The sequence below is a fragment of the Lemur catta genome, chromosome 2 (genome assembly GCF_020740605.2).
Source record: "Lemur catta isolate mLemCat1 chromosome 2, mLemCat1.pri, whole genome shotgun sequence".
Lineage (NCBI taxonomy): Eukaryota > Metazoa > Chordata > Mammalia > Primates > Lemuridae > Lemur > Lemur catta.
Window position 1 is genome coordinate 27,887,495 of NC_059129.1, and position 24,422 is coordinate 27,911,916.

Genomic DNA, 24,422 nt, shown 5'->3' on the forward strand with positions numbered 1-24,422 from the left:
TCATCCTAGCACTCTGGGAGGCTGAGGCAGGAGGATCGCTTGAGGTGAAGAGTTCGAGACCAGCCTGAGCAAGAACAAGACCCCGTTTCTACTAAAAATAGAAAAATAAGCCGGGCATCGTGGCATGCACCTGTAATCCCAGCTGCTTGGGAGGCTGAGGCAGGAGGATTGCTTGAGCCCAGGAGGTTAAGGTTGCAGTGAGCTACGATGACGCCACTGCACTCTACTCGAGGTGACAGAGCGAGACTCTGTCTCCAAAAAAAAAAAAAAAAAGAATAAGCCAGGTACCTTGCAAATCAAGCAGTTTGAAACCCCATGTAGGGATCCTTTTGGGGGGTTTCTGCGTGAAGGGAGGAGAAAGAAAAGATTCTGGATTCTCCATCACTGCCACCCCACCCCCAGAAAAAAAGGTGTGAGTCACGGCCTCGTGCCTCTTCTTGCAGGAGTTCAGGGCAGGACTGTCCTCGGTCCCTGTACGATCCCAGATGTAACTGGGAATGGTGCCGGGGTGACACTGTGGCCCCTCTCTGGCCTGCTTATTTGATTGGTCGCTGAGCACTGCCCCCCAGGGGCCCTCAGAGGTGGCCCAGAGCTCATGGCCACTGAGCACACATCCTGTGCCAGTGACTGGGTGGAGCACTGGGTATTAATCATGCCCCTGAATCGTCCCCACAGCCCTGGATCATCTCTGGGAAACAGGCGCAGGGAGGGTGGGACCTCAGTGTGGGCCGTGCAGCCGTGCGTGGTAGAGCCAGTGTCTGTGTCTTACCAGGACACTGTGGGGCCAGGTCCTGGGATCCGCGAGGGGGAGGAACAGGAAGGTCGCTAGGGCAAGAACTGGCAAGAGACTCTATGAAATAAAACCTGGTTTCCCCACAAGGACAGATTTTATCATTTACCAAGAGAGCTTACCAATAAAGGGACCCTTTTGCAGGTCAGAAAAATATATGGGCATTAATAGTTTCCTAAGTATTTTCCCATATGTTATTTTTCATTTGATCCTTATAACAACCTCCTGTGAGAGCAGTGTCCTTTGTACCCATTTTATGAATAGACACACTGAGGCTCAGAGTAAGATGCGTCAGATTACACGACTAGTGTGCATGTGAGGTGTGACGTGGGTGGGGTCTGACAGCTGTTGTGGGCAACAGCCTCATCAGGTACTTCAGGTGCAGGCCAGAAAGGCCAGGGCAGGAGTGCTGGGGACAGGCTGGGGGGCGGCAAGGCAGAGGAAGGCCGTTGAGCACTGTGGGTGGGGGGCTCTTGGGGGCTTTAAGGAGGGGCTGGCCTGCTGGTGTTCCTGAGCGATGCTGTGGCAGTGGGTGGGAGTCCAGAGGCGATGACCTCTTGCCTAAGACCAGGGTCCCGTGACAGCAGTGGACCCTGGCCCTAGCGTGTCTGCTGAGGCCTGCTGGGTGCTCAGCCCCGCGAGGACTCAGAGAGGAGGGAGCAGCCCTGGGGAGGGGCCACTTTGACGGAGGCCGGCTGCACGGCGCAGGCGGAGAGGGCCGTGGGATTCCAGCGCCTCTCCTGGTGCCTCCCCTGCAGCAGCCCTGCTAATCCTCCCCACTGCGTGTGCTCACTCCCGCTTGGAACACCTCCAGGGAGACGTCCCTGGCCTCCTGCCCCTTCCCGCATCCACCCCACCCCCTCCTCCATGATCCCTGGTCACCTGCACCTTGTTCTTGTGAAGGTGACCCCCACATTATCTTGAAATGACTTGAGGGCTGAGACCCTCTGCCTTTGTGTGTCTCCATAGGCACACACTTACCTGGTGCTGTGCATGCAGTAGACACTCAATAAAGGTTTACTGGACTGAACTAGAAGGCAGAGGTCAATAAGGGCTGGTTAATATGATGAGGTCTTGAGGGTACAGAGGCGATAGGGGAGGCAGGTAGGTGTGGTGTAGGGGTGGGCAGGAGGGCAGCCAGATTCTAGAGGGGTCTGTGATCGCAGGTGCGTTAGTCTGCGTTCTCCAGAGAAGCAGAACACAGAGAAAGGGAGAGAGAGAGATTGAGATTATAAGGAGTTGGCTCACGCGATTACGGAGGCCGAGAAGTCCCACGAGGCATCGTGGGCGAGCTGGAGTCCCGGGAAAGCCAGTGGGGAAATTCAGTCTGAGCCTGGCGGCCTGAGAGCCAGGGTGGCCAGTGGTGTCAATCCCTGTCCAAAGGCGGGAGGAGGTGAGATGTCCCAGCTTCAGCGGTCAGGCAGGAACAGGGCCAAACTCTCCCTTCCTCCACCTTTTCTTCTATTCAGCCCTCAAGGGCTGCAGTCCCAACCCCTGGTCCACGTCCCTGGTGCCAAAAAGGTTGGAGGCCTCGGCTCAGTGGGTTGGCTGAGGCCCACCTGCGCTGGGGAGGCCCACCTGCCTTACCGATTCAAACGCTAACCTCATCCAGAAATAATCACGCAAACACAGTCAGATGTAATGTTTAGCCAAATACCTGGGCACCCTGTGGCCCAGTCAAGTTGACACACAGAATTAACCGTCACACCTGGATAGGTGATTTGAGAGCCACTTGATGTCAGGAGTACCTCTGTGACCTTTGCTGGGAGCTTCCATTTGTGTTAACCCTTTACACCCCTTAAGAGTGGGTGTTACCCCCTTTTCCGGAGGAGAAACTGGGTCCTGGCATTCACACCTAGACAGAGGCAAAGCCTCTTCCACCCCCACCCTCGGCAGATGATCAGTTGGGAATATGACTTTCTATAGTCTCACCTCTTTGCCACCTTAGGCTTCTGTGGCTTTTATCTTCTCACTCTATGCTACTGACGGTAATAATTAACATATGTATGGTGCTTCAATAAAAGCAATAGCTAACACTTATATAACCCTAGGAATACCAGGTAGCTTTCTAAGTGCTTTTATATATGTTAACTCAGTCTCAACCCTAAAAGGTAGCTATTATTAGCCTTGTTATATAGATGGGGAAACTGAGGCATGGGGGTGGGTAGACTGAGTGACTTTGCCAAGGCCACATGCAGGGTTCCAGCCCAGGATCTCCTCTGACATCCACAGTGACCTGCCCGAGGCCATACAGCAAGGAATTGCTGGGGATAGCACTTGAACTTGGGCTTCCGATTTAAAAGCCTGTCTGCATTCAGCTTCCCACTCTGCCTTCAGAATCCTGGGGTATTGTCACTGAGTGAAGGGTCCTGGATCGACCCTCTCCCCTCCCTCTGCACGCAGGCTGAGTCCTCACAGGTGCCCCCTCCCCGTCACCTGTTTGAGCAGCTGCCTCCTGCTAAGTGGTTTTTGTACAGAGTCCATGTTGTGGCTTTTAAGAAGAAATATGTGGGATGAATACGCACCTAAAAATAACCCAGGATCAATTTTTGGTGAGGGGAGGGGCTGTGTTTTCCTTTCTCTTCCCTCTTCTCCCTCCCTCTGCCCCCAAGGCCCATAAATTGCTGCTGGTTGACAGCTGGGCCAGGCCGGCTTCCTGTAAGCCATAATAACATGGAATTAGCCTGGCTGCCGCCCTCCCCGGGGCGGGGATGCCAGCACTCAGTCACTGTGGGCTCTCTGCGCTGCTGCCTCCTGCCCTCCGCCTGGTCCACGCATCCGAGACACACCTCTGCTTCAGAGATAGCTGGGCAGAGACAGATTCCCGGACTTGTCCTCCGGAGGAGGAGAGTGGAAAAACCTCTTGAGTACAAGGCTGGCAGCTTCCTGGATGGCCCATTCAAGGGCGCCCAAAATTGCTGCCTACAGGGAGGAGCGGGGCAGGCAGGGGCAGAGAGCTCTGGCAGCCTGGGGCCCCCCGAGGCGAGGTTTCCAGGCTGTCTGCTGACTCAGGGACTTGGCTGAGTGGCTCCCATCTGTCCTGGTGACTGTAATAGGCCCCTTGCCCCCACTGGCCACCCGCAGCCTGCCCGGAGAGGCGGTAGGAATCTGGCAGATCTTTGCTGCCCAGAACCCACCAGCCAGATGCGGCATCCTAAGGCCAGACTGGTTTTCTTCCTCAGGGGTCCCATCTTGCAGACTGGATTCTGGAGGTGCACGAGGCATTTCCGTATAGCTCATCCATGCTTGAAGTCACCCTTTCCCCTGTGATATCAAATGAGCAGGAAGGGCCCGTGGACGCTCGTGTTTAATATGGAGGGCTGGTGGTGTCAAGAGGGAAGAGAAATCCACCAGGAGCAAAGCGTTCAGAGGTCTCAGTTTATGCGGAGCCTTTGGCCAAGGAATGGAAAATTCCAGGTACAAGCTCGGAAATTCCCAGTGCAGGAGAAGCGGTAAGGAAGCGCCACGCTTCCTCTCCCCCTGCACCCTTCAGCTTCAGCCAGGACCAGGGTGGGGGTTCCTGACTTCAGTTGTTCCCAGTCTTGGCTGCATGTCACAGTCTCTGTGGGGCAGCTTCAAAGTTCCAATGCCCAGGCTGTCCCCAGACGGGTTACATCAGAGCCCCTGCGGGGGGGGGGACCCGGGTTTCCCAGGTGACTGGCGAGCCACTGGGGTGGAGAACCCGGCTTGCAATAACAGCCTCTGTTTTCCTCCGCCCTGTTTTGCTCTGTAATTTCTGATGTCTCATTCAGAGGTAGGCATGGCCGTGCATAGTAGGTGCTTGGTAAATAACATGCAAGAAGCAGCTCTTACTACAACTGCTGATAATGATCATTTAGGTCACACTCCAAGCGCTAGAAGCATTTGCAAAGTGTTTTTCTATAATTTAATTTTAAAATGTTCCTTAAAATCCTGAAGGGAAAGCTGTACTTAAGATCGAAAAGGGGCTAAAAACAAAAGCCCTCCACAGCCCATAGCCTGCAAAATGGCCCATCCTCTGAGAGTGGTTACTGCTGTTACCTGGGCCTTGCCTAAGTTGGGGTCCCGTCCTGGTGACTAAGTGAGCCTCCCAAATGGCCCTTGCCAGCCCCCTAGACAGACAGATGACTCCTGAATCTGGTCCCTGGGCCTGACCTGTCCAAGCTGCCGTGTGAGTTGTACCTCCTTCGGCAGACGGTGACCTGGCAAGGTGAATTGTGTAGTTAAGAGTTAAGAGCACGTTTCTCCCCTCTGCCCTGGCAGACAGGACCCTCGTCCTCATTCCTGCCGATCCCTTCTAATGGCTCCTCTTTCCCCCAGGCCCAGGGTCGGCTCTTTGGTCAGGCTGACTCTGCCCCTCCTTCCACATTTCATCTCTCCCCTTGTTCCCTTCTTGAAGCCGTGGCCCGGATTCAGGCTGCTGTCCTCCTGGTGGCCTCTGCAGCCCCTGACTGCCTGCAGCTTCCAGACCTGCTCCTCTCTGGAGCCTCCCGGGCACCCCTGCCAGCAGCTGGCCTCAAACACTGCTGTGCCTGAGACAGTCTCCAGGCCACTAGGCCTGCAGCAGCCACCCTGGAACCAGCCTGAACTGGAGCCCCAAAAGCCCAGAGGCACCCAGCGCTGCTCTACCCTTGAGCTGGTCTTTGGCAGGCACAGGAGTACCCCTTCCTGCACGGAGGGCTGTGCTGGCTTTCTCTCGCCTACCAGGGAGGGCCTAGGTGTTCTAGCTGGAACTCCTTTCCTGGCTGGAGCCCGCCACCCTCCCTGTGTATCTGCTTAGCAGGTGATTCTGCCACGCCTCACACTTGGTCACAGTGCCACTTGTGCTCAGCTCTGCTGCCCCGCCTCTCTGAGCACGCTGTGCCCTGATCTTCCCCAGCCGCTGGCTTCCCCTTCCCTGCTCCATCCCCACGCGTGAGTGTGTTTCTGCACACGTGCCCAGCAGGCCCCCGAGCAGCCCTGCACACCCTGGCCCGGCTCGCCCTGGTGAATTGCCTGAGAACTTTGGGAGCACTTCTGGTTTCTCTTGATTGGAAACTGTTGTCTGCCCACTCACTCGCCCTCTGATGTATCCCTTCCTCTGAAGGGAAGCACATTTCTGAGATGGCTGAGCAGCTGCAGTGGCTGAAATCCCAAAGGCAACCACTGGCAGGCAGGACTAGAAACAGAATCCTAGATTTCCAGGTTCACAGATGATGAAACGGAGGCTAAGTCACATGGGCTTGTGCACACTTGTGTCAGTGCCATAGTGACAGGGGACTCGGGACCTCTTGGCCCTTCCTCCTAGGAGACCCCGCCCTTTCCCGGGCCAGGAGGGTACATTTCCAGGCACCTTACGTAGTGGGCTGCACCCCTGGGCCCCTGGCCATGCCCTGTGGATTGACCTTGGTCCTGGAGGGGGCCTGAGGATTGCGAAGCACTTGACCTTCCCTGGCTCTGAGTGGCGCTTCAGGCCTCATCACATTACTCATGTATGCTGCAGCTCTCAGGGTTCCCCGGGGCCAGCTCTGACGTCCCAGCTGATGCCTAGAGAGTGCCCTGGGGCAGACCTGTCCCCACTGATGGCCTTGGTCTTAAAAGAGCTGACAGACTGTCTGCTGAAAGTGATCTGAGCGCTTCCTGAGCTGAGCTGACCCCCAGGGAAGGTGGACAGTAGATATGGGAATCAGGGAGGGAGGAATATCCAGGGAGATGACTGGTAGTAGTTACTTCCTGTGAGACCTTGGGCAGGTCACGAACTTCTCTGTAGCTCAGTGTCCACATCTGTGAGTACTGCTGGGAGGACCAGACAGGACAGCTTGGGCAGAGCATCTGGCTTGGTCCCTGACAAGTCACAAGTGAGTGCCTTGCTCCTGTGGACCTTGTGGTCAGCAAAGTACTACATGGTGTTTATTGGGTTTAATGCAGGCTTGACCGTACAATCACTGAGTTCATACTTCAGCAACTAGATCTTTATTGAGCAGCCCTTGCTGGGATTTGGGTGGCACTGTGTTCGGTGCTGATAATGGAGATTTATGGAGATTGCCACCCCTGCTCCTGTTCAGTCTGTCATGGGAACATCAATGCACGTGGCTGGCCTAGGCAAAGAGGAGGGCTCGCAGCCGGTCAGCAGGGGAACCGAGGGCTCCTGCAGGCCCAGCAGCTGCCTTTGGTGTCAGCTCAGGACTCTGACCAGATGAGTTAAGCTGGTGACAACCCGGACCTTCAGGATTGCAAAGGGTGAGCTGGGGGCAGCCGTGACAACTCAGAAAGCAGAGTCTGTGTTTCACAGCATGTGTCCACGGAGATCCAGGATGCAGCAGAGATGCCCAGGTGGGGAAACTGTGCCACCAAATGCCCTGGCCAGCCTGGGGCTTCCCCAGGAGAGTTGCTCAGCTTCACATTTCATTGTCGCCATGTCACCAGCACATTTCTGAGAGGTTCCTATAAAGTGAATTTTGCATATCGAAAATAAATAACTAGGATTCCATATAAAATTGAAGATACACTCTAAAAGGTCAAGAGGAAGACTTCCCAGTGGTTGAATCTGGAAGGTTTTGGCTAAGAAAATGTCGAGATGGAAGCTGAACCCCTTTGTAACCTTCCTACCTTGCAGTTCGCTCTCCTTTCTAGCACTTTCTTAACTCTGGGGCTTCCTTCTGCAGTCTCTGCCTGTTTTCGTGTCATTTCCCTTTGGCCTGGGGATTTCTCAGTCATGCCCGAGCAATCTCGTTCGTTGCTGCAGCTTTCTGCCTAAGCTGCAGTCATTTCTTTTTTCTACCTGGTGTTTTATAGTCACTATTTATTTTAAATTCAGTTTCATACTTTGGGATCCCTGGGATAATGCTAGGTATCTCTAAAACATAGGCTTGTTTCCAGTGTTACGATGAAAACAACATAGGGGAAATGTTTAAACTACTTAAGGGCAATGGTTTCTAGGCCCCATCCTTGGGTACCCACAAAGCCTATCTCAGCAGCACGGTGAGCTGGCAGGCCCTGCATTGGAATCACAGGACTCTGGGAAGTTATGCAAATCATGTAGGGAAGCTGCACTCAATGTAGTCACATATTTTAGGGAGTAATTAGGATTCCTGTTGGTGAGTGGTGTTTGTAGGGCTAGGCTGCAGAACGCCGACTCACCAGTAGGTGTCAGTCTCTGCTAAGATGCGTCCGCTGCGTGTTCTGTAAGGATCATGTCCATGAGCTTTCTGGGGCTGTTTTGTACTTTTTAGCTGATGTTAAACCTGGAGCGGTGACATAGGTGTGGAATGCAGACTGAAGACAGCCCTGGGGCAGGGAAGTACTGGGCAAGGCATTCTGGATGCAAAGGCCAGAAAGTGTGCTCACAAGTGAGCAGGGGAGCCCAGGGCACAGATGGTCCCATCCCGGGGCCATGTGGGCTGTGCCCAAGGGCTGTCCATCATGGGAAGGGACTCGCAATTAGCCAGCTATGTCTACATGGATTGGGGATGGCTTCATAGGGGAGGGGGGTGACATCTGATGTGAATCCCAAAGAATGAGAAAGAACCTTCCAAGTTGAAGAAGTGGGAAGGTCATTCCAGGACCATTCTGAGCACAGGACCTTGAGTACCACCACCAAATGAACCATGGAATTTGTTTTTTGTTTTCCATTTGGGGCAGGAGGTTGGGAGTCACAATTGGATGTATGCACCATCAATTAGGAAGACTGGGGGCAGGGAGCCTAATAGGAGGCTGTTGCTGAAAGTCTTGTCCAGGGCAGGAGCAGTTGGTATTGGGAGGGAAGACACAGGTTGGAAGCTGTTTGCAAGGAGGAATTGCTGGGACGCAGGACCTGGTTAGACTGGGTGGGGTGGGGGATTGACAATGGAGGAATTAAGGCTGCCTTTGAAGTTTCTAGCTTGAGCAGCTAAGTGGAGGTGGAACCATTCATTCATGGAGACAGAAAAGAGAAGGAACAGATGGTAAAAATAGAAGGAAAAGAAAAATTTATTTTTGAACTTGTTGAGTATGAGATTCCTGTGAGACCCAGACCCCCCAGAGAGAGACACCCAGGAGGTGGCTGGGTATAGTGGCCTGGGGCTGATGCACAGAGGACACAGTGGCAGCCTGAGGTCCGCAGTGTTCTTGTTTCTGCCTACTGTTCCTCTTTCTGCCTAGTTTGTTCCAAAGAGGCTCCCCCAAACCGAGCCAGGTGGCACAAAGCCCCACAGTGGTCGTGCTTATTTCAGATTGCAGCTCACCAGAGCCACAGCTAGTCATGTCTTTCCTCAGTGGCCTGGTGCTACTGGCTGCATCATGGCAGCAGCGCACTGGAACGAGGAGCACCCAGCGGGCCCCTCCTGTCACCTCTTCTCAGAGTCTGAACCTATTTGCTGGAGAGCCGTGGTAGGAAAGCCAGGCACCCAAAGATGTCTGTGTGCTGCGTGGGCCTAGCAGGTGATGGGTTAACCAAGGCAGAGAACCCCAACCTTTTTTAAGAAGCTCTTTGCTGATTCCCTGTGTGTGTATATGTGTACACATGTATACACATGCTTACATGCAGGCATGTGCTTGTTTTCCAAGGGCTGCTGGCAGGGGAGCCCCCTAAATGGAGCAGGAGAGTAGGCCTGTTCCTGGCTGTCACATGGGCAGCTCCTGAGCAAGGAAGTCCTACAGAGGGGACAGCTCTGAGGCAGCTGTCTGGAGCTGGGACGCCAACATTCACTGACCTTTGCACAGAGTATTCATTTTTTGTGGCAGCTGTAACAAATGTTAAAAGAAAAACCTTAGACAAATTAAATTTAATAGTTTAATTGAGTAACAAATTACTACAAACGTGGAAGGCTAGAAGAACAGAACTGTGCTCTCCCACAGTTCTAGAGGCTTGAAGTCCAAAATCAGTGTCACTGGGCCGAAATCAAAGGTGTTGACAGTGCTGCACTTGTTCCTAAGATCCTAGGGAAGGATCCATTCCTTGCTTTTTCAGGTTTCTGGTGGCTGCCAGCATTCTTTGGCTTGTGGCCACATCACCCCAATCTCTGCCTCTCTGCACACTGCCTTGCCACCTCTGTGTACATGTCAACTCTACCTCTTATAAGGACACATGTGATTGCACTGAGGCCTACACAGATAATCCACATCACCTGCCCATCTCAGGGTCCTTAACTTAGTCATATCTGCAAAGTCTTTGCCACATATGGTAGCATTTACAGGTTCTGGGATAGCTTTGGGAGACATCATTTAGCCTACTGCAGGTAGGGTTTGGGAAGGTACTTTCTTTTGACTTCGCCATCCACCCGGGTGGTGGGTGTCACTATAGGCGAGAAAAGGGGCTTTGCCAGGTAAGGTGCGAAGATCTAGTGGGGAATCTTGATCTATTATTGATCGACCCCAGACCTAAGGGTTCATAACGTTTTTTTAAACATATAAAACCTATCCGTTTTTAAAAAAAAATAAAAATATGGTGGGTCCATTTGATCAAGGAGCAGTTAATCCAAAATTCTTTTCTGCGTTTGATGACTCCTGCCAGTCCATGTCGCCCTGATCTCCCTTGGGTGTTGGAAGATGAGGAAGCACAGTGGCATGCTCCTCTCCTGCCTCCTGCTGCGCTGCGTTGGGGTTCACTCCAGTGGGTGTGGGTTGGGGGAGGAGAGCAGGGGAGCCCAGCACACCAGAACAGACTGGAACAGCCCTCCTGACCTCGCTGGCTGGGGCACAGCACAGGAAGAGCTGGGCTTGCCAGGGGTGGCCCTGGGGGCAGGAGAGACAGCCCAGCGAGTCAGTCTGCAGTCTCCAGGCCAGACTTGGGTGAGACAGAGAGACCTGGGCCCAGCGATCCCTTACCTGAAGCTGAGGGACCCTTGACCAGGCTCCAGACAGAGCCACGACAGGCCAATCCCCATGACTGTGAGAGCCTTATTCTGCCTTTATATCAGCTTTTTATATCATGGTATTCTCACATTCCCCCTGGAGGCGGGCAGAGAAACAGTCCCAATTTCATAGATAAGAATTCAGATTTGCAGGGGAGGAGCTGTCCTCAGCAGCCCCGCAGGCCCTGGGGCCAGGGAAGGAGACTTGCCCCAATTGCCCCAAGCTGCCCTCTCATCCCTTCAGGTGGGCGCAGAGGGTGGCCTCGTGACTGTGGGTGGGTCCCATCGCCTGTTCTTTGAAGGATTTTTAAACCCTCACTGCGGGGCTGCCCCATAGCAGCATGGGAAGACTTTCTGGGCTTGAGCCATGCTGTCCTTATTGAGGTCTCTCCCTGCCCCCAGTCCCTGCCAGGTGTGTGACCTGGGACAAATCACTCTGCTTTTCTGGGCCTCAGTTTCCTTTCCGTGTAAAGTGGTTTGGGTCTAAGAGGACTCTCATGTCCCTGCTGACTCTGCTGCACCCAAAACCTTGCTGCTCACCTGATTTAGGGGCGCAGCCCACGTTGAAACTCTGGGCTGGGATGCCCAGGCTGTTTCCAGAAAACTTGCCCCAAAGGAGCATTTGCCAGGAGCCCTTCTCTGGCCACCAGCTGTGTCTCCTGCAGAGAGGAATGTTTGCCTCGCATTTCCCTGGGGGCCGAATGGGCTTCGAATGAGGAATGGGAGACTTGAGAGAAAGGAGCTCCCGGCTCGGGGCAGACATCGCTAAAAAGCACCGAGCCCATTTCCCTCACTCCAGGAAGAGCCGGCTTTGGCTCCCTTGGGGGGCGGGAGTGGGGGGGAAGAGCCGTCCTGGGGATACCTGTTCCATTTCCTTATATTTGCCCATCTGTTTGGAGACCCCAGACTCATTTGGGAGGCCCCTCCGGATTAGCCGCAGGAGGCGAACAACTGGCTCTGAATTCCCCCTTTGTCCAGCGGAGCCAAGTGGGGAGGGGCCGAGCGGACCCCCTGCCCCCACTGGAATGTCTGCTCCGGGCGCCCCCACCTCCCCCTCCTTTCCAGCCGCCTCCCCCGCTCGCTTCCTGAGTCCCACTGATCCCACCGCCGACACGCGCGCGCGCACAGGCACACGGGGGGGCGCACACGGGAGGGGGCGCACACGGAGGGGGGCGCACACGGGAGGGGGGGCACACGGTGGGGCGCATACGGAAGGGGGCGCACACGGAGGGGGCCGCACACGGAGGGGGCCGCACACGGGGGGGCGCACCCCCCCCCACACACGCGCTCACACACTCTCGCTTTCTGGCGGCCCCGCGCTCCCGGCTTGGCGATCCCAGCCGCCCGGGCTCTGGCAGAAGCGACCTTTTGTTATTCAAATCACACCCTCGCCGTGCGCCCGGGGCCGCGGGCTCCCGCCCCGGAACACGCCCCCCAGCGCCCCCGCCAGCTGACCGCGGGGGTTCCCGGCCCCCGGGCTCGGGCGCGCCGGTCTGCCCGCGGGGCCGCGCCTCCCCCGCCCCCGGCGCGCGCTGCGGCTCCGCGCCCGGCCCCCTCCCCTCCCCCTCGCCGCCTCCCCTCCCCCTCCCCTTCCTTTCTCCGGTCCAGCCTCCGTGCCGCCGCCGCCGCCGCCGCCGCCTGCCCCGGTCCGCGGGGGCCCCGCCGGCCGTCCTCCCCGCAGCATGGCACCCTCGGGGCGGAATTAGCCGGGAGCTGCTTTGGGGGAAGCGGGATCTCGAGGGGTGGGGGGTGCCCTGCAGCCTCGGTCATGGATGTGAGCAAGATGGTAAGTGAGAGAAGGGGCTCTGCCCGGAGCCTCCCCCCGCTGCCACCCCACCCCCGTCTCCCTTCCCTCTCCCCTCCCCGTCGGCGTGATCCATTGAAAGTTTCTGGATTGTTGATCCTGCCTGTTGGCCCCAACTCCAGGCGTGCTGGAGGAGGGAGCCGGGCCAGGATTCTGGAGGCGGCTGGCCGGCCGGGATGGGCTCCTGGTTTCCCGCCCCGCTGCCGCCAGGGCTGCCCGGGAGATCTCGCCAGACTCCGGGGAGAGGGCTGTCGGGCTCGCCTCCCAAACTGGGAAGCCTGCCTGGCGGAGCGAGGACGCGGCTGCGGGAAGGGCTTGTCCTAGTCCCTCCAGAGCCCCCCACCCGCACACCTACTTGAGACCTATGGGAAGATTTGTGGGGCTGAGCCAGCGGGCAGGGAGGCACAGGTGGGTGGCCCTGGGAGGACAGCGGGAAGCTCGGGTTCTAACCATCCTAGAAAGTGAGGGGGCAGCAATGGAATCCTTGGCATGGTGGGGGGCATGTTCGGGACTGACCACTTGTGAACCCCAGCTTCGGTGGGCCTGGGGAGCAGCAAAGACCTTGGCTTCTTCAGCATGTGCCTCCCCATTTCCTTTAGAGATGGGCTTCCCTGTTGGGGTCTGTGCCCTCCCCCAGAGTAGCCCTCCACCTCAGCACCAGGGGAGCTGGAGAAGTCATTGTTCATTGAGATAGAGGAGCAGCCTTCAGCGGGTTAGCAGGATGTGATTTTGGGGTTTCTGAAGGGAGGGGGTATCAGGGAGCGCTTGGAGACCTGGCAACTGCAGGTTTTCCCAGGGGTTTCCATTAGCTCCCCCTCGGAAAGGAAATTTAAGGGTGTCGATGAGATCACAACCACCTTGACTGATTCTAGACCAGGGTACCATCCGCAGCCCCCAGCCTTGCAGCCCTCAAGGGCCTGTGTGTGAGGCTGGTCTGTACTTGGTGGGGGCCCCAGGGCTTCCCAGGGAAGGAGCTGTGTGGGCCGCGATTGTCTCTGGGGGGGGGGGGCAGAGGGTCTGGGTCTGCCTGTACCTTAGAGATGAGAAGCTACTGGAATTTGAGTTCATCTTGTACAGGATTGCCTAGTTTGCCCCAGAAGGTGTCCTTTTGAGCAACCATCCCTATGGAGAAGTCAGGTACATTCTTTGCCCAGCCTTGCCTTGGGACACTCTGTCTTGGCTAAGGGACAATGGGATGGGGGGCAGATGACAGGTGAGAGGTCTTTTCTATGGCCTGAACCAGTCTCAGACTGAGCACTACCCCTGGGGTTGGGGGCTGGGTGAGGAGCCTCCCAGGCTCCCACCTTCGTATGAGACATACCTGTCCATGCTTGGGCAGCGCTGAGAGACTCGACCACCATTCCCTGTTTGTGTACCATGAATGATTGTTTTCTTTGGGCAGCTATTAGAACTCCCTCTCAAAAAAATCCTCTGCAGGCCGGCACGGTTGCTCATGCCTATAATCCTAGTACTCTGGTACTCTGGGAGGCTGAGGGGAGGATTACTTGAGGCCAGGAGTTTGAGACCAGCCTGAGCAAGAGCAAGATCCCATCTCTGCAAAAAATAGAAAAATTAGCCAGGCGTGGAGGTGTGCGCCTGTAGTCCCAGCTACTTGGGGGGCTGAGGCAGGAGGATTGCTTGAGCCCAGGAGTTTGAAATTGCAGTCAGCTGTGATGACACAACTGCACTGTAGTCCAAGTGACAGAGTGAGACCCTGTCTCAAAAAAAAAAAAAAAAAAAAGAAAGAAAAATCCTCCGTGGCTATGGGGGTGGAGATGTGGAAAACTGAGCATAGCTAGCCTTTTCCAAGAGGTGTCAGCAAGATCAGAGAGTCGCCTGTCTGCGCTGTGGTTGGGGGGTGGGGGACCTGAAGCTCTAGTCCAATGGCCACTGAACCAAATCACCCCTGAGCTTCCCTCTGGCCCTGCACTCCAGTTCTCTGCAGAGCCCACCCTGTGGGGGTAGTCTTAAGGATTCAGGGACCTCTGTCCATCCATCCCTCATTACTTCAACCGTTTATTTAATTCCTATCATTTCGATAGCAAGCGCTGGTTAAAGGACCCAAAGAAACATAACTGAAGGCCTCCCTGCGCCTCAGTGCCCTTGTCATCTAAGTGAGGGGTCCAAAGAGATACAGGCCAGCTCAGCGATCAGCCTGACCCATGCAGGCCCCGATCAGAGGGCCTCGGCTCTGAGGGCCGTGGGGGTCTGAGAAGGGACCAGACTGCAAAGTTCAGATAGAGGGCAAGACCTACGTTGGCTCTTGAAGGCTGGGTGGGGTTGGCATTGCCTGTAGGGAGAATCGCAGGAAGAGGAGTGGGCGAGCCCACTGGGTGAGGCTGAGGACATTTGGCTGGTATAGAGGTTTGAGATCACGAAATGTCAAGATGGCTGGGGCCTAACCAGGAAGGCCTTGAATGCCAGCCAAAGTGTTCCAGCCCTGGCCTGTAGGCCCTGGGTGACCTCTGGAGAATTTTGAGCAGTGGAGAGGTACATGTATTGCCTCTTTCGTCTTTTAGCTTGGGGTGCAAACAAAAGTGATATTAGATTCTCATTAATCATTGAGCAGCTAAGCGCCCAGCCCAGAAACCATTGTCCTCAGCTCTTTGTAAAGAGCACAGACCCTGGACTGTGTGGCAAGAAGAACCTTAGCCGCCCTGGGGAATTGGTGCCTGCTTCCCATTCCTGCAGAAGGCCGAAGTTGCTTTCTGTTCTGACCATTCAATCCCCAGCTCTTATGTGAAGCCCTCACTGTGGGGGCCTTTGACTCCAGGGTGCACCTCAGACCCGGCTCCAGCCACATCCTTGGCAGAGTCCAACATCAGCCTCAGGAGTTTCTCTTATCAATGAATGAGAAAAAGCAGATTATATTTCACCTGACTTTCTCTGTGATTTTAAGCAAGTTTCTTACTTAACCTTTTAGCCTCATCCATAACAGGAGGGTGGAAATAATTCTTTTTTTTTTTTTTCAAGACAAGGTCTCGCTTTGTCACCTGGGCTAGAGTGCAGTAGCGTCATCATAGCTCACTGCTGCCTCCAATTCCTGGGCTCAAGGGATCCTCCTTCCTCAGCCTCCTAAAGTGCTGGGATTACAGGCGTGTGCCACCATGCCCAGCCGAAATAATTTTTTAAGGCATAGGACCCGGAGTAATAAGTCCTCCATGCGTGGTGGCTGTTCTGATAAGGATCTGGTCCTAGGGTGACTCTGATTCCCTCCACACCCTTTAATTTCTTGATTGGTCTGAGAGCTGAGCACGGGCTGTATTTCAGTTGACTGCTCTTGGGACCAACTCTCCCAGGCCTAGTTATCTCTCTGAGTGAGGGGACAAATGACCGGAGACAGTGGATTCACCAGCTGCTGCAACCGATGAATTTTTGATGACCTCAGATATCCGCCCAAGGGAGAGCTGGTTTACCCCTGCACTCAGGGATAAAGTGCACGTGCCTTTTAGGGGTTGCTGGTGGCATCTGTGCCTTCAATGAACATAGACAATGCACGGTAACTATAACTGGTCAACACTATCAGTTCTACCAAAGAACGTACAGTTTATATAACAATGTACATTTGTGTGGCGCTTTACAGTGTGCAAAGCATTTTCACACCTGTTCTCGCCACAACTCTGGGACGAAGGCAGGGCAGAAATAATCAGCCACATTTTACAGATGAGAAAACTGGAGGTCAGAAAAGTGAAGTCCAGGATCCCATACAAACGGTAGAACTTGTGCCCAGTTCTCCTGCTAACCAAGATACACACTATGCTGACAAAATGAATCAAATGATAAAGAAAAAGATTTAGTGACTAGTTTCCAGAATGGACACAAGTGAATCTCAAAAGACGAGCTGGGGGTGGTGGCCTTGGGCCTCTGGGTCCCAGATCCAGGGAAGGGGATTAGCATCCGTCTTTGTGTGGACTGTGTACCTCAAATTACACATAGAGCTGTTTTTACAACTCAGGGGTTTCTTAATCTCGCAGCCTCCTCCTCAAACATGGGATACCTGACTTACCCAGCAGGAAGATAAACGGTGTTTCAGGAGTTCTCAGTAAATGACATTGGTGGTGGAGCAGAAGAACGTCGTGGCCAGCCTGCTGTCGCTGCTGGTGTGCGTGTGTCTGCTGGGTTGGAGGAGGCGTGGGGCAGAAGTTAAAGCCCAGCTGGGGAGATCCCTGTGCAGAGTGACACCAAGATCCCTCCTCGCAGCCCGCATCAGCTTGCAGCTGCGAGGAAGGAGGACATCCTCCCATCTAGAGTCTGAGCTAAGTCATCAGTTACAGCTGAACAGCAGGAGACAGATGACTGGCGAGGTAAACCAGAGCCAAGTTTTCAGGTCTGGGTAGTAAAATCCGTTTAGTGGGTTGTAGCCAGCATTTGAAAGAGTGAACAAGCCAGGCGGTGGCTCATGCCTATAGTCCCAGCTACTTGGGAGGCTGAGGCAGGAGGATTGCTTGAGACCAGCAATTTGAGACTGGCCTGAGCAAAATAGCAAGACATCATCTCAAAAAAAAAAAACAAACAGTGAACTAGATTAGAAAACATCCAGGTGTATTCCATGTAAGAAGGTAAGCATCAGTTCATGCAACTGGTTTTAGCTGTATGAATGCATACAACAGAAATGTATTTCTCACAGTTGTTGAGGCTGGGATTCCAAGATCAAGGTGCCAGCGAGTCTGGTGTCTGGCAAGGGCCCAGTCTCTGCTTCCAAGGTGGTGCCTTATTGCCGCGTCCTCTGGAGAAAAGGACCGCTGTGTCCTCACGTGGCGGAAGACAGAAGGGCAGGAGTGCTCCCTTCAACCTCAAGCCCTTTTATAAGGGTGCTAATCCCATTAATGAGGGCAGAGCCCTCATGACTTACCTCCCAAAGGCCACACCTCTTAATACTGTTGCAATTCGCGTTAAGTTTCAACATGAGTTTTGGAGGGGGACGAAAACATTCAAACTGCAGCAGCCAGAGTAAAAAGAGATTTAAAACCTCTGACCTAGAGCATGTCAGAAGAAGGCGAGAGGGATGTCACCCTTGTAAAATGAGTATTTGAGCCCCCAGAGGGTAAGACAGCATGGACCAGTCGTTGTCTTGGACTTGCCTAGGGACTGTTGGGAGGAAGAGGCAGTTTCTGTACTCCATCTGGCTCTGGAAGGTGAGATTTGTTTTGAAGAGGAGGCAGATTTGGGCTGGACAGGACTTCCCCACAACCAAGTGATTTTGGGGTACCATCAACTCCTTGAGGAAGGAGAGAGCCGCTCTGGCCAGCTGGAGCCTCCCAGGGACTCTGGAGGTGAGATGGCCTTCTGGAGTGGCCTCAGCCTCCCAGTCCTTGGACCTGGAGACCCTGGCTCAGCACTTGGGCTTTGGGAACAGTCTGCAGAGACCCCTGGGTTCCATGACTGAACTCCAGTGGGGCTGGCAAAGGCAGCAGTTCAGAGAAGTGAGTCTGAGTGTCCCGGCTGTGTGTGACACCCACCACAGTTTCTAAAACTCAGCAGAGCATCATGGATCAGGCGCCTTCCCTAACCCGCCCCTGCGGGAAGGTCAGGGATCGTAGATGACACTGGTCTCAGCCAGGTGCCAGTGAGGAAGGAAATCTGTTGTTTACTTCTTTAAAAATGTTTAGGAGAAACGAGTTTTTGACTTACTGTGACCTACTGTCTATTGTCACTGCTCACTAAGATTTTATCTTACCAAGATGAATGCCCCCTTTACACGCGGGCCCCCGGGGTGAGGATGCAAAGATGTTAGATATCCGGAGCTGAGCACGGCTAAGCCCGTGTCTGTCCAAGGGCTCACGCAGTTGAGGAAGAGACAGAGATTTCCTTAAAATGCAGTAAGCGTGACAACACATTAATAGACATTTGTAGTTGACATAACGATCTCATTTGGATTATTTTCTCCATCACAACAGCCATGAGAAGTAGAGGATTTAGTGTCCCTGCTTCACCTAGGAGGATTTGTCCTCTGAGGTCCCTCCAAATCACGCTGTCAGTCAGGGGCTAAGTCCAGATGCAAATGTGGGTTTTAAAGACAGCCCACCCACTGCCCCATCCCCTGCCATCTTTCCTCTACTCCCTTCTCCCCATGCCCCACACAACTGCGTGATTTCTTTTTTATTTTTATTTATTTATTCTTTTAGAGACTGGGTTTTGCTATCACCAGGGCTGCAGTGAAGTGACATAGTCATAGCTCACTGCAGCCTCGAACTTCTGGGCTCAAGCAATCCTCCCACCTCAGCCTCCTGAGTAGCTGGGACTACGGGCATGCGCCACAACTTCTGGATAATTATTTTTAAAAAAATGTTTTTTAGAGATGGGGTCTTGCTATGGTGCCCAGGCTGGTCTCAAATACCTGGCCTCAAGCGACCCTCCCTCCTCAGCCTCCAGAGTAGTTGGGATTAGAGCCACCCCTCTGGCAAGATTTCTTGAAGCACACATCCAGGGGCTGTTTCTTCTCCACCTTTGTCTTTTTTGTTGCCCAAAGCCAGACAGGCATGTGGTCTGACAGCTGCCCCTGAGCCAAAGGATTCCAGCAGCCACACAAAATTCATGCTGCCCTGGGGCCCCAGCAGGTCTTTTAAAAAATCCCCACGTCGTCTTTAGGTCCCCAGCATCTAATATGACTTTGATTTGGAGGTGGCTCCTGCGGGCAGGCAGAAGAGGTTGGGGGTGGGAGGCATATTTGCAAATGGGAGTGGTACAAGGGGAGCCCAGCTGGACTCCACAGCTCCGTCTCCTGTGCAACAAGGCCTCTTCTGTGTCTTGAGACTGTTCTAGGTGCGGAGCCTGGGCTTTGGAGTCACAGAGGCCAAGTGCCGATGCCACCACTTGCCAGCTCCAAGACCATAGGCGAGCGAGTTGGTGTCACTGTGCCCAGCGTCCTCATCTCAGATGGGTGGGTGTCTGCAGACTGGCGGGGGTGTTGAGATGCCCATTTAAAGTACTTGGCGTGTGGGAGGGGCTTAGTAAGCCACGGCTGTGACCGTTAATATATTTGCTCATTCATTTAGGCAACAAATCAAAGCTTGAAACTCCAGGGGAAAGGGTAGAACATGGCTTCTTTCAGGAGGATTGTTCTGCTGGGTGAGCTCGGTCTAATGGGGCTGTCAGCGCAGAGGAAGTGGGGTTCACCAGCGGGCAACTTGGAGGGTGTCATTGAAAAATGCAGCGTGGAACAGGAGTTCCCCCCAGGGGTAAGGAAGGTAGGGGCATTCCAGACACGCTAAAAGCACGAGGTCATGAAACCCCAGGGTTTGCGCGGGAACTACCTGTGGTTTGTGCTAGAAGAGTATGCACAGTCCCCGTCTCTCTGGGGCTGGCACAGTTCTCAGGACACAGAGGCCGAATATACCTCAGTGACTCCTGGAAGGGCTGTGCGTTAAGAGGTGGCACAGCAGTGGATGGAAACACGCACACAATAGGTGCTGAATGAATGAATGATGAAACTACGAAAGGAGAAGCCATTCCAGTCGAGAGGAATGCTGTGCACCCAGGCCGGAACCGACAGCCCAGGGGAATGAATGCTGAGTAGGTTTGTGAGGAGCAGAGAGGAGGCGTGGGCACAGGTGTGAGGCCCGAGTTAAAAATAACCCGTGGATCTCTAGTAGAGCCAGCAAGTGAGGCTGTTCCCACTTGGCAGTAGGGCGTGGACCTGCCATGCCGGCTGGCAGGTTTACGCCACCTTCTGGCCTCAGTGCCTGGAGATGACCCTCGCTGGCCCCAGGACCAGTGTGGGAGCCGCAGACCGTGGGCTGGGGCAAGGTTTTTTTGAGATGAACGTTTCATTAACTTTCTCTCATAACCTCTCTTCGGAGCACTCCATTCAGCCTTGTTTTCTGGGACCTAAAATAGCTTTTTCTTGCTGGATTCCTCTCAGGCTGGAAAGAAGTCTTAGGAAATCACTGCCTCCTACTCCCGCCAGCTCACAGATCGTATCCCCAGCGCTGGTGCTGGACGGGGATGTTCCCAGTGGTTACAAGCAGCGTCCTGGCCAGTGTCCCGTAGAGATGTGAAGATTGACCCCTGAGTCAGCAGCCTGAGGACCCACTAAGACCCTATGCTAGGGACAGAGAACATAAAAGAGAATATGATAGTTTGATAGCATCTGCCTTCGAAGAGACAGAGGAGATAAATAATATAGGGTGTGTCTGGTGAGGGGGCTCACGCCTTTAATCCTAGCACTCTGGGAGGCCAAGGTGGGAGGATCACTTGAGGTTGGGAGTTCGAGAACAGCCTGAGCAAGAGCGAGACCCCATCTCTACCAAAAATAGAAAAAATTAGCTAGGTGTGGTGGCGTCACCTGTAGTTCCTGATACTCGAGAGGCTGAGCCAGGAGGATCACTTGAGCCCAGGAGTCTGAGGTTGTAGTGAGCTATGATGACGCCAGTGCACTCTAGCAGGGGTGACAGAGCGAGACTGTCTCAAAAAAAAAAAAAAAAATTATAGTGTGATTAGTACAATATTAGAGATTTAAGAAAAGTCGTGTAGAAACTCAGAAGTAGGAATGGTTAATGCCACCAACTGGTACAGGAGACGGGTGGGGAAGGTGACTATCCTTCATTCATTCATTCACTTGGAAAAGATTTATAGGGTGCTCTCCATATGCCAGGTGCTGTCCTAAGTCCTTGGGATCCTTCACTGAACAAAGATCCCTGCCTTGTGGAGCTGAGCTCCTTGGGGTGGGGATAGATAATAACAATAAATATAAATGGTCAAATTGTGTAGACTGTTGGAAGGTGGTGAGGGATGGGGAAAGGAGGTGGAGAGTGCAGAAATTGCCACGTGCCCGAGGGATGCTTGGATGAGAATTGTGAAAAGGGGGCAGGTCAGTCATTCCCAGCAGAGGAGTTTCCTTGGCTGTCAGTGAGCTCTGGGACCCCTGTGCGTGGTCTCTTCCTGGCTCACAGTCTGGCTGAAATCGTGGACCCCAGCTCCAGACCCTGGCTCTGCAGCGAGAGTTGGAGTCTAGACCTCAGGGCCGTTTCCCTGGGCCCCAGCTCCCCTCTCCACCCCCCTGCTCAGCTGTGGATCCAGGAGGCAGCTGGATGGTCCAGAGCACTCAAAGCTCATCCATTTCTGCCAGATTTCGTAGACGTTGTTGGGAAGACGCTGCCTCTTGTTTCCAATAAATCTCCACTAAGGGAGCCAAGTGTCAAGTGGGCGGTTCTCTGGGCATTGCCCTGGGTGTGGATATGGTGCCATCGGCAATGGAGGAGGCCCTCTCAGCTGCACTCAGTACCATCAGCTAGGGTGAGGGTGGGTGACGGAGCACCGTGGTTCGTATCTCGTCCATTTCTCAGAACAGTGCACTTCCCACTGCCGTGTTCCAGCTGGAGACATTGAGGCTCAGAGAAGTCAGATCACACAAGACTCCTCCCTTTGAGTTCGGGGCCCTTTCCAGGCAGCCCTGGGCCCACACTGCGGCTCCTGAGCTCCTGAGGAGAGACAGCCGTGAGCACGGCGGCCCCTGATGCTGCAGTGAGCGGGGCTGGGGTTCCGCACGCTGGGTAGTTTGATATCACATAGCTGGGATCATCGGCCCCAGCGGTGGGGAAACAGGGAATCCACGGGAAATGTTAAACTTCTACTTTTCAGAAAATAGGAAAAGGTGTGAATAAAATAAACATCAAGCATTCTCTCACCATCTCAAACTGCTGCGAACAATTCGGTGTAGACGGTTACAGGCCTTCCTCTGTACGTGTGTGAGAGCGTGTGTGTGTGTGTGTGTGTGTGTATGTGTGTGTGTGTGTGTGTGTGTGTCCGTGCACGCCCGCTCACGTGCTAGATCGAACTGTATGAAAGTGCTGTTTTTATAAATCAAAAACAGCCAAAGTTTCATTGGGTTCAACCAAATATAAGCATATATACCTTGACAGATACATACACACTTAAACAAAATGGGGCCATACCATTATGGTTTTGTAGATATTTATTTTAGCTTTCACCGTGTGCCGTAGATCTAGAAACAGTATATCCGAATGGTCAAGGCCATGGGTGCTGCGGTTCAAAATCTGTCTCTTGACTCACCTGGGCAGGTCACCGAGGCTCCCTGTGCCTAGGTTTTCCCCTTTGTACAGTGGGGAGAGTCAGTACCTTCCATACCAGGCTGTTGTGAAGGCAGATGAGTTAACATGTCCGTAAAATGCTTAGATCAATGCCTGGCCTGTCGCAAGCATTCAGTGAATGTTAGCAAGTGTTATACTATATTTCCAGATAAGTACAGGCTGTATTTTGTTTCGTTGTGATCAGTCCTTTATTAATACATTTTCCGTTGAGGTTAGATCCTTGTACATACATCTAAGAGTATTATCCATTAACTTCTTTGCACTTTAAGGGCTTGGGTGTTAAAGTTTTAGCTTCTGGGAATTCTTTGTATTGATGGATTTTGAGCTGGGTAGTGAGTTACAGGGGAAGGTTTCTTGGACTGTTGCCCTAGACCCCTGTAAACTGGGTTCTCCAGGTCCCGGCCCCTGTCTTAGTCAGTTCCTGCTGCTGTAACAAAATATAATACCTTGGACTGGGTAGTTTATAAACAATAGAAATTTATTTCACACAGCTCTGGAGGCCAGGAAGTCCAAGACCACGGCGCCAGCAGGTCTGGTGAAGGTCTGTTCCATAGATGGCATTTTCTTGCAGTGTCCTCCCATGACGTGAGAGATGGAAGTGCCAGGCAGCTATCTGGAGCCCCTTTTATAATGGCTTTAGGCCCATTCATGAGGATAGAGCCCTTGTGACTTAATTACTTCCCCAAAGGCCCCACCTCTTACTACCACCACACGAGGATTAAGTTTCATCATGCATTTTGGAGGGAACACAAATATTCAAACCATACACCCCCTCTTTGCTTTTCTACTCTATACCAACAATGACAGCTCACTGGTCCCCCACACTGGGCATTGTTCACCTTTCTGCCTTTGTCATGTTGTCCTCTCTGCCCGAATGCCCTTGCCGGCCCCTTTTCTGCACACTAGTTTCCCATCTGCTTAGGTGGTTTTTCCTCCAGGTGGCTGTCACCAACCCTCCAGCCATGGTTAGATGCCCACCCTCCAGGCCTCCATACACTCTGTACCTACCAACATCTCCTCTACCACGCTGTGTACACAGAGTGCCATCATCTGTCTTCCCGTCTAGACTGCAGTCTTTAAAACCAGGACTGTGTCTTACCCATCTGTGGCTTGACCTAACTCGGCACCTGACCACAGGTGCTCAGTACACCTGTGTACAGATATGGAGTGTATATGTTTGATGGGTGAATTTAGTGAATGAATAAAGTCATGAATAACTGAATGAATGATAGGACTTAGATAAATGGAGATGGTTTGGGGAGCATGGTTAATATAGGATAGAGGGGTGGCATGAAGCAGAGGCATAAGGACCACATGATGTAGGACAGTTTGGAAAAGAGTACTGAGGGACAGGCACAAGTTCTCAGGCTGGAGGAGCCAGCAGGGGCCAGATCCCCAAGCCTTGAGCACCGGGCCAGGGAGTGGAGCAGTTTCTCCATGTGCAGCGACGAGCCCTGGACGTTTCTGACATGGCTGGAGCTGTGCTTTAGGCAGAGGGGTCTGGTGATGTGACCACCGGGAGCCTGGAGCCGGGAGACCAGCGGGCAGTCAGGCCTGGAGGCCTGGGTGGGGTTACCCTGCCTGGGGCCCTGTGGGTGACTCCTAGCCTCCTGAACTTCTCCTAAATCTCATGGCTCTTGTTCACTCCTCGAGACAGAAGCGAGAGTGGCTAGTGACTTTGCTTTCTGAGAAAGTCACATCACATCCTTGCAACCGATGATGAAATCCATCTCCAAAATTAGCAACAGTCCCTCTCTCCGCTTCAGAGAACTGTTCAGTAAATCCTCCCAGCTTGTTGTCACTCCCTGGGTCAGAGCAGGGAGTGTCCCTCCTGCTTGGTGGCACAAGCCATGCCCTCCACAGGGTGACCAGAGCTTGCACCACTCACTCACTCAACTCTCTTTTCTTCGGTTCTAACCTGAGACCAGTGAGGCCTACGCTTCGGTGGTGTGTGAATAAGGACTTCCCTTCCTGAAACCAAGGGCTTGGCC

At 53.6% G+C, this 24,422-nt stretch overlaps 1 protein-coding gene across 4 annotated transcripts in view; it reads left to right on the forward strand.

Moving 5' to 3' along the window:
- HIP1 (huntingtin interacting protein 1) overlaps positions 1-24,422 on the forward strand; it is a 150,844-nt gene that overhangs the window by 57,489 nt on the left and 68,933 nt on the right. The window contains exon 1 of one of the 4 annotated variants that reach the window (XM_045543103.1): positions 12,191-12,364. The exons of the other annotated variants lie outside the window; for them this stretch is intronic. Within the exon in view, the coding sequence (XP_045399059.1) occupies positions 12,347-12,364 (18 nt within the window). The 5' untranslated portion in view covers positions 12,191-12,346. Of the gene's footprint in view, positions 1-12,190; positions 12,365-24,422 lie in introns of those variants that run through there. 4 annotated transcript variants of the gene reach the window in all.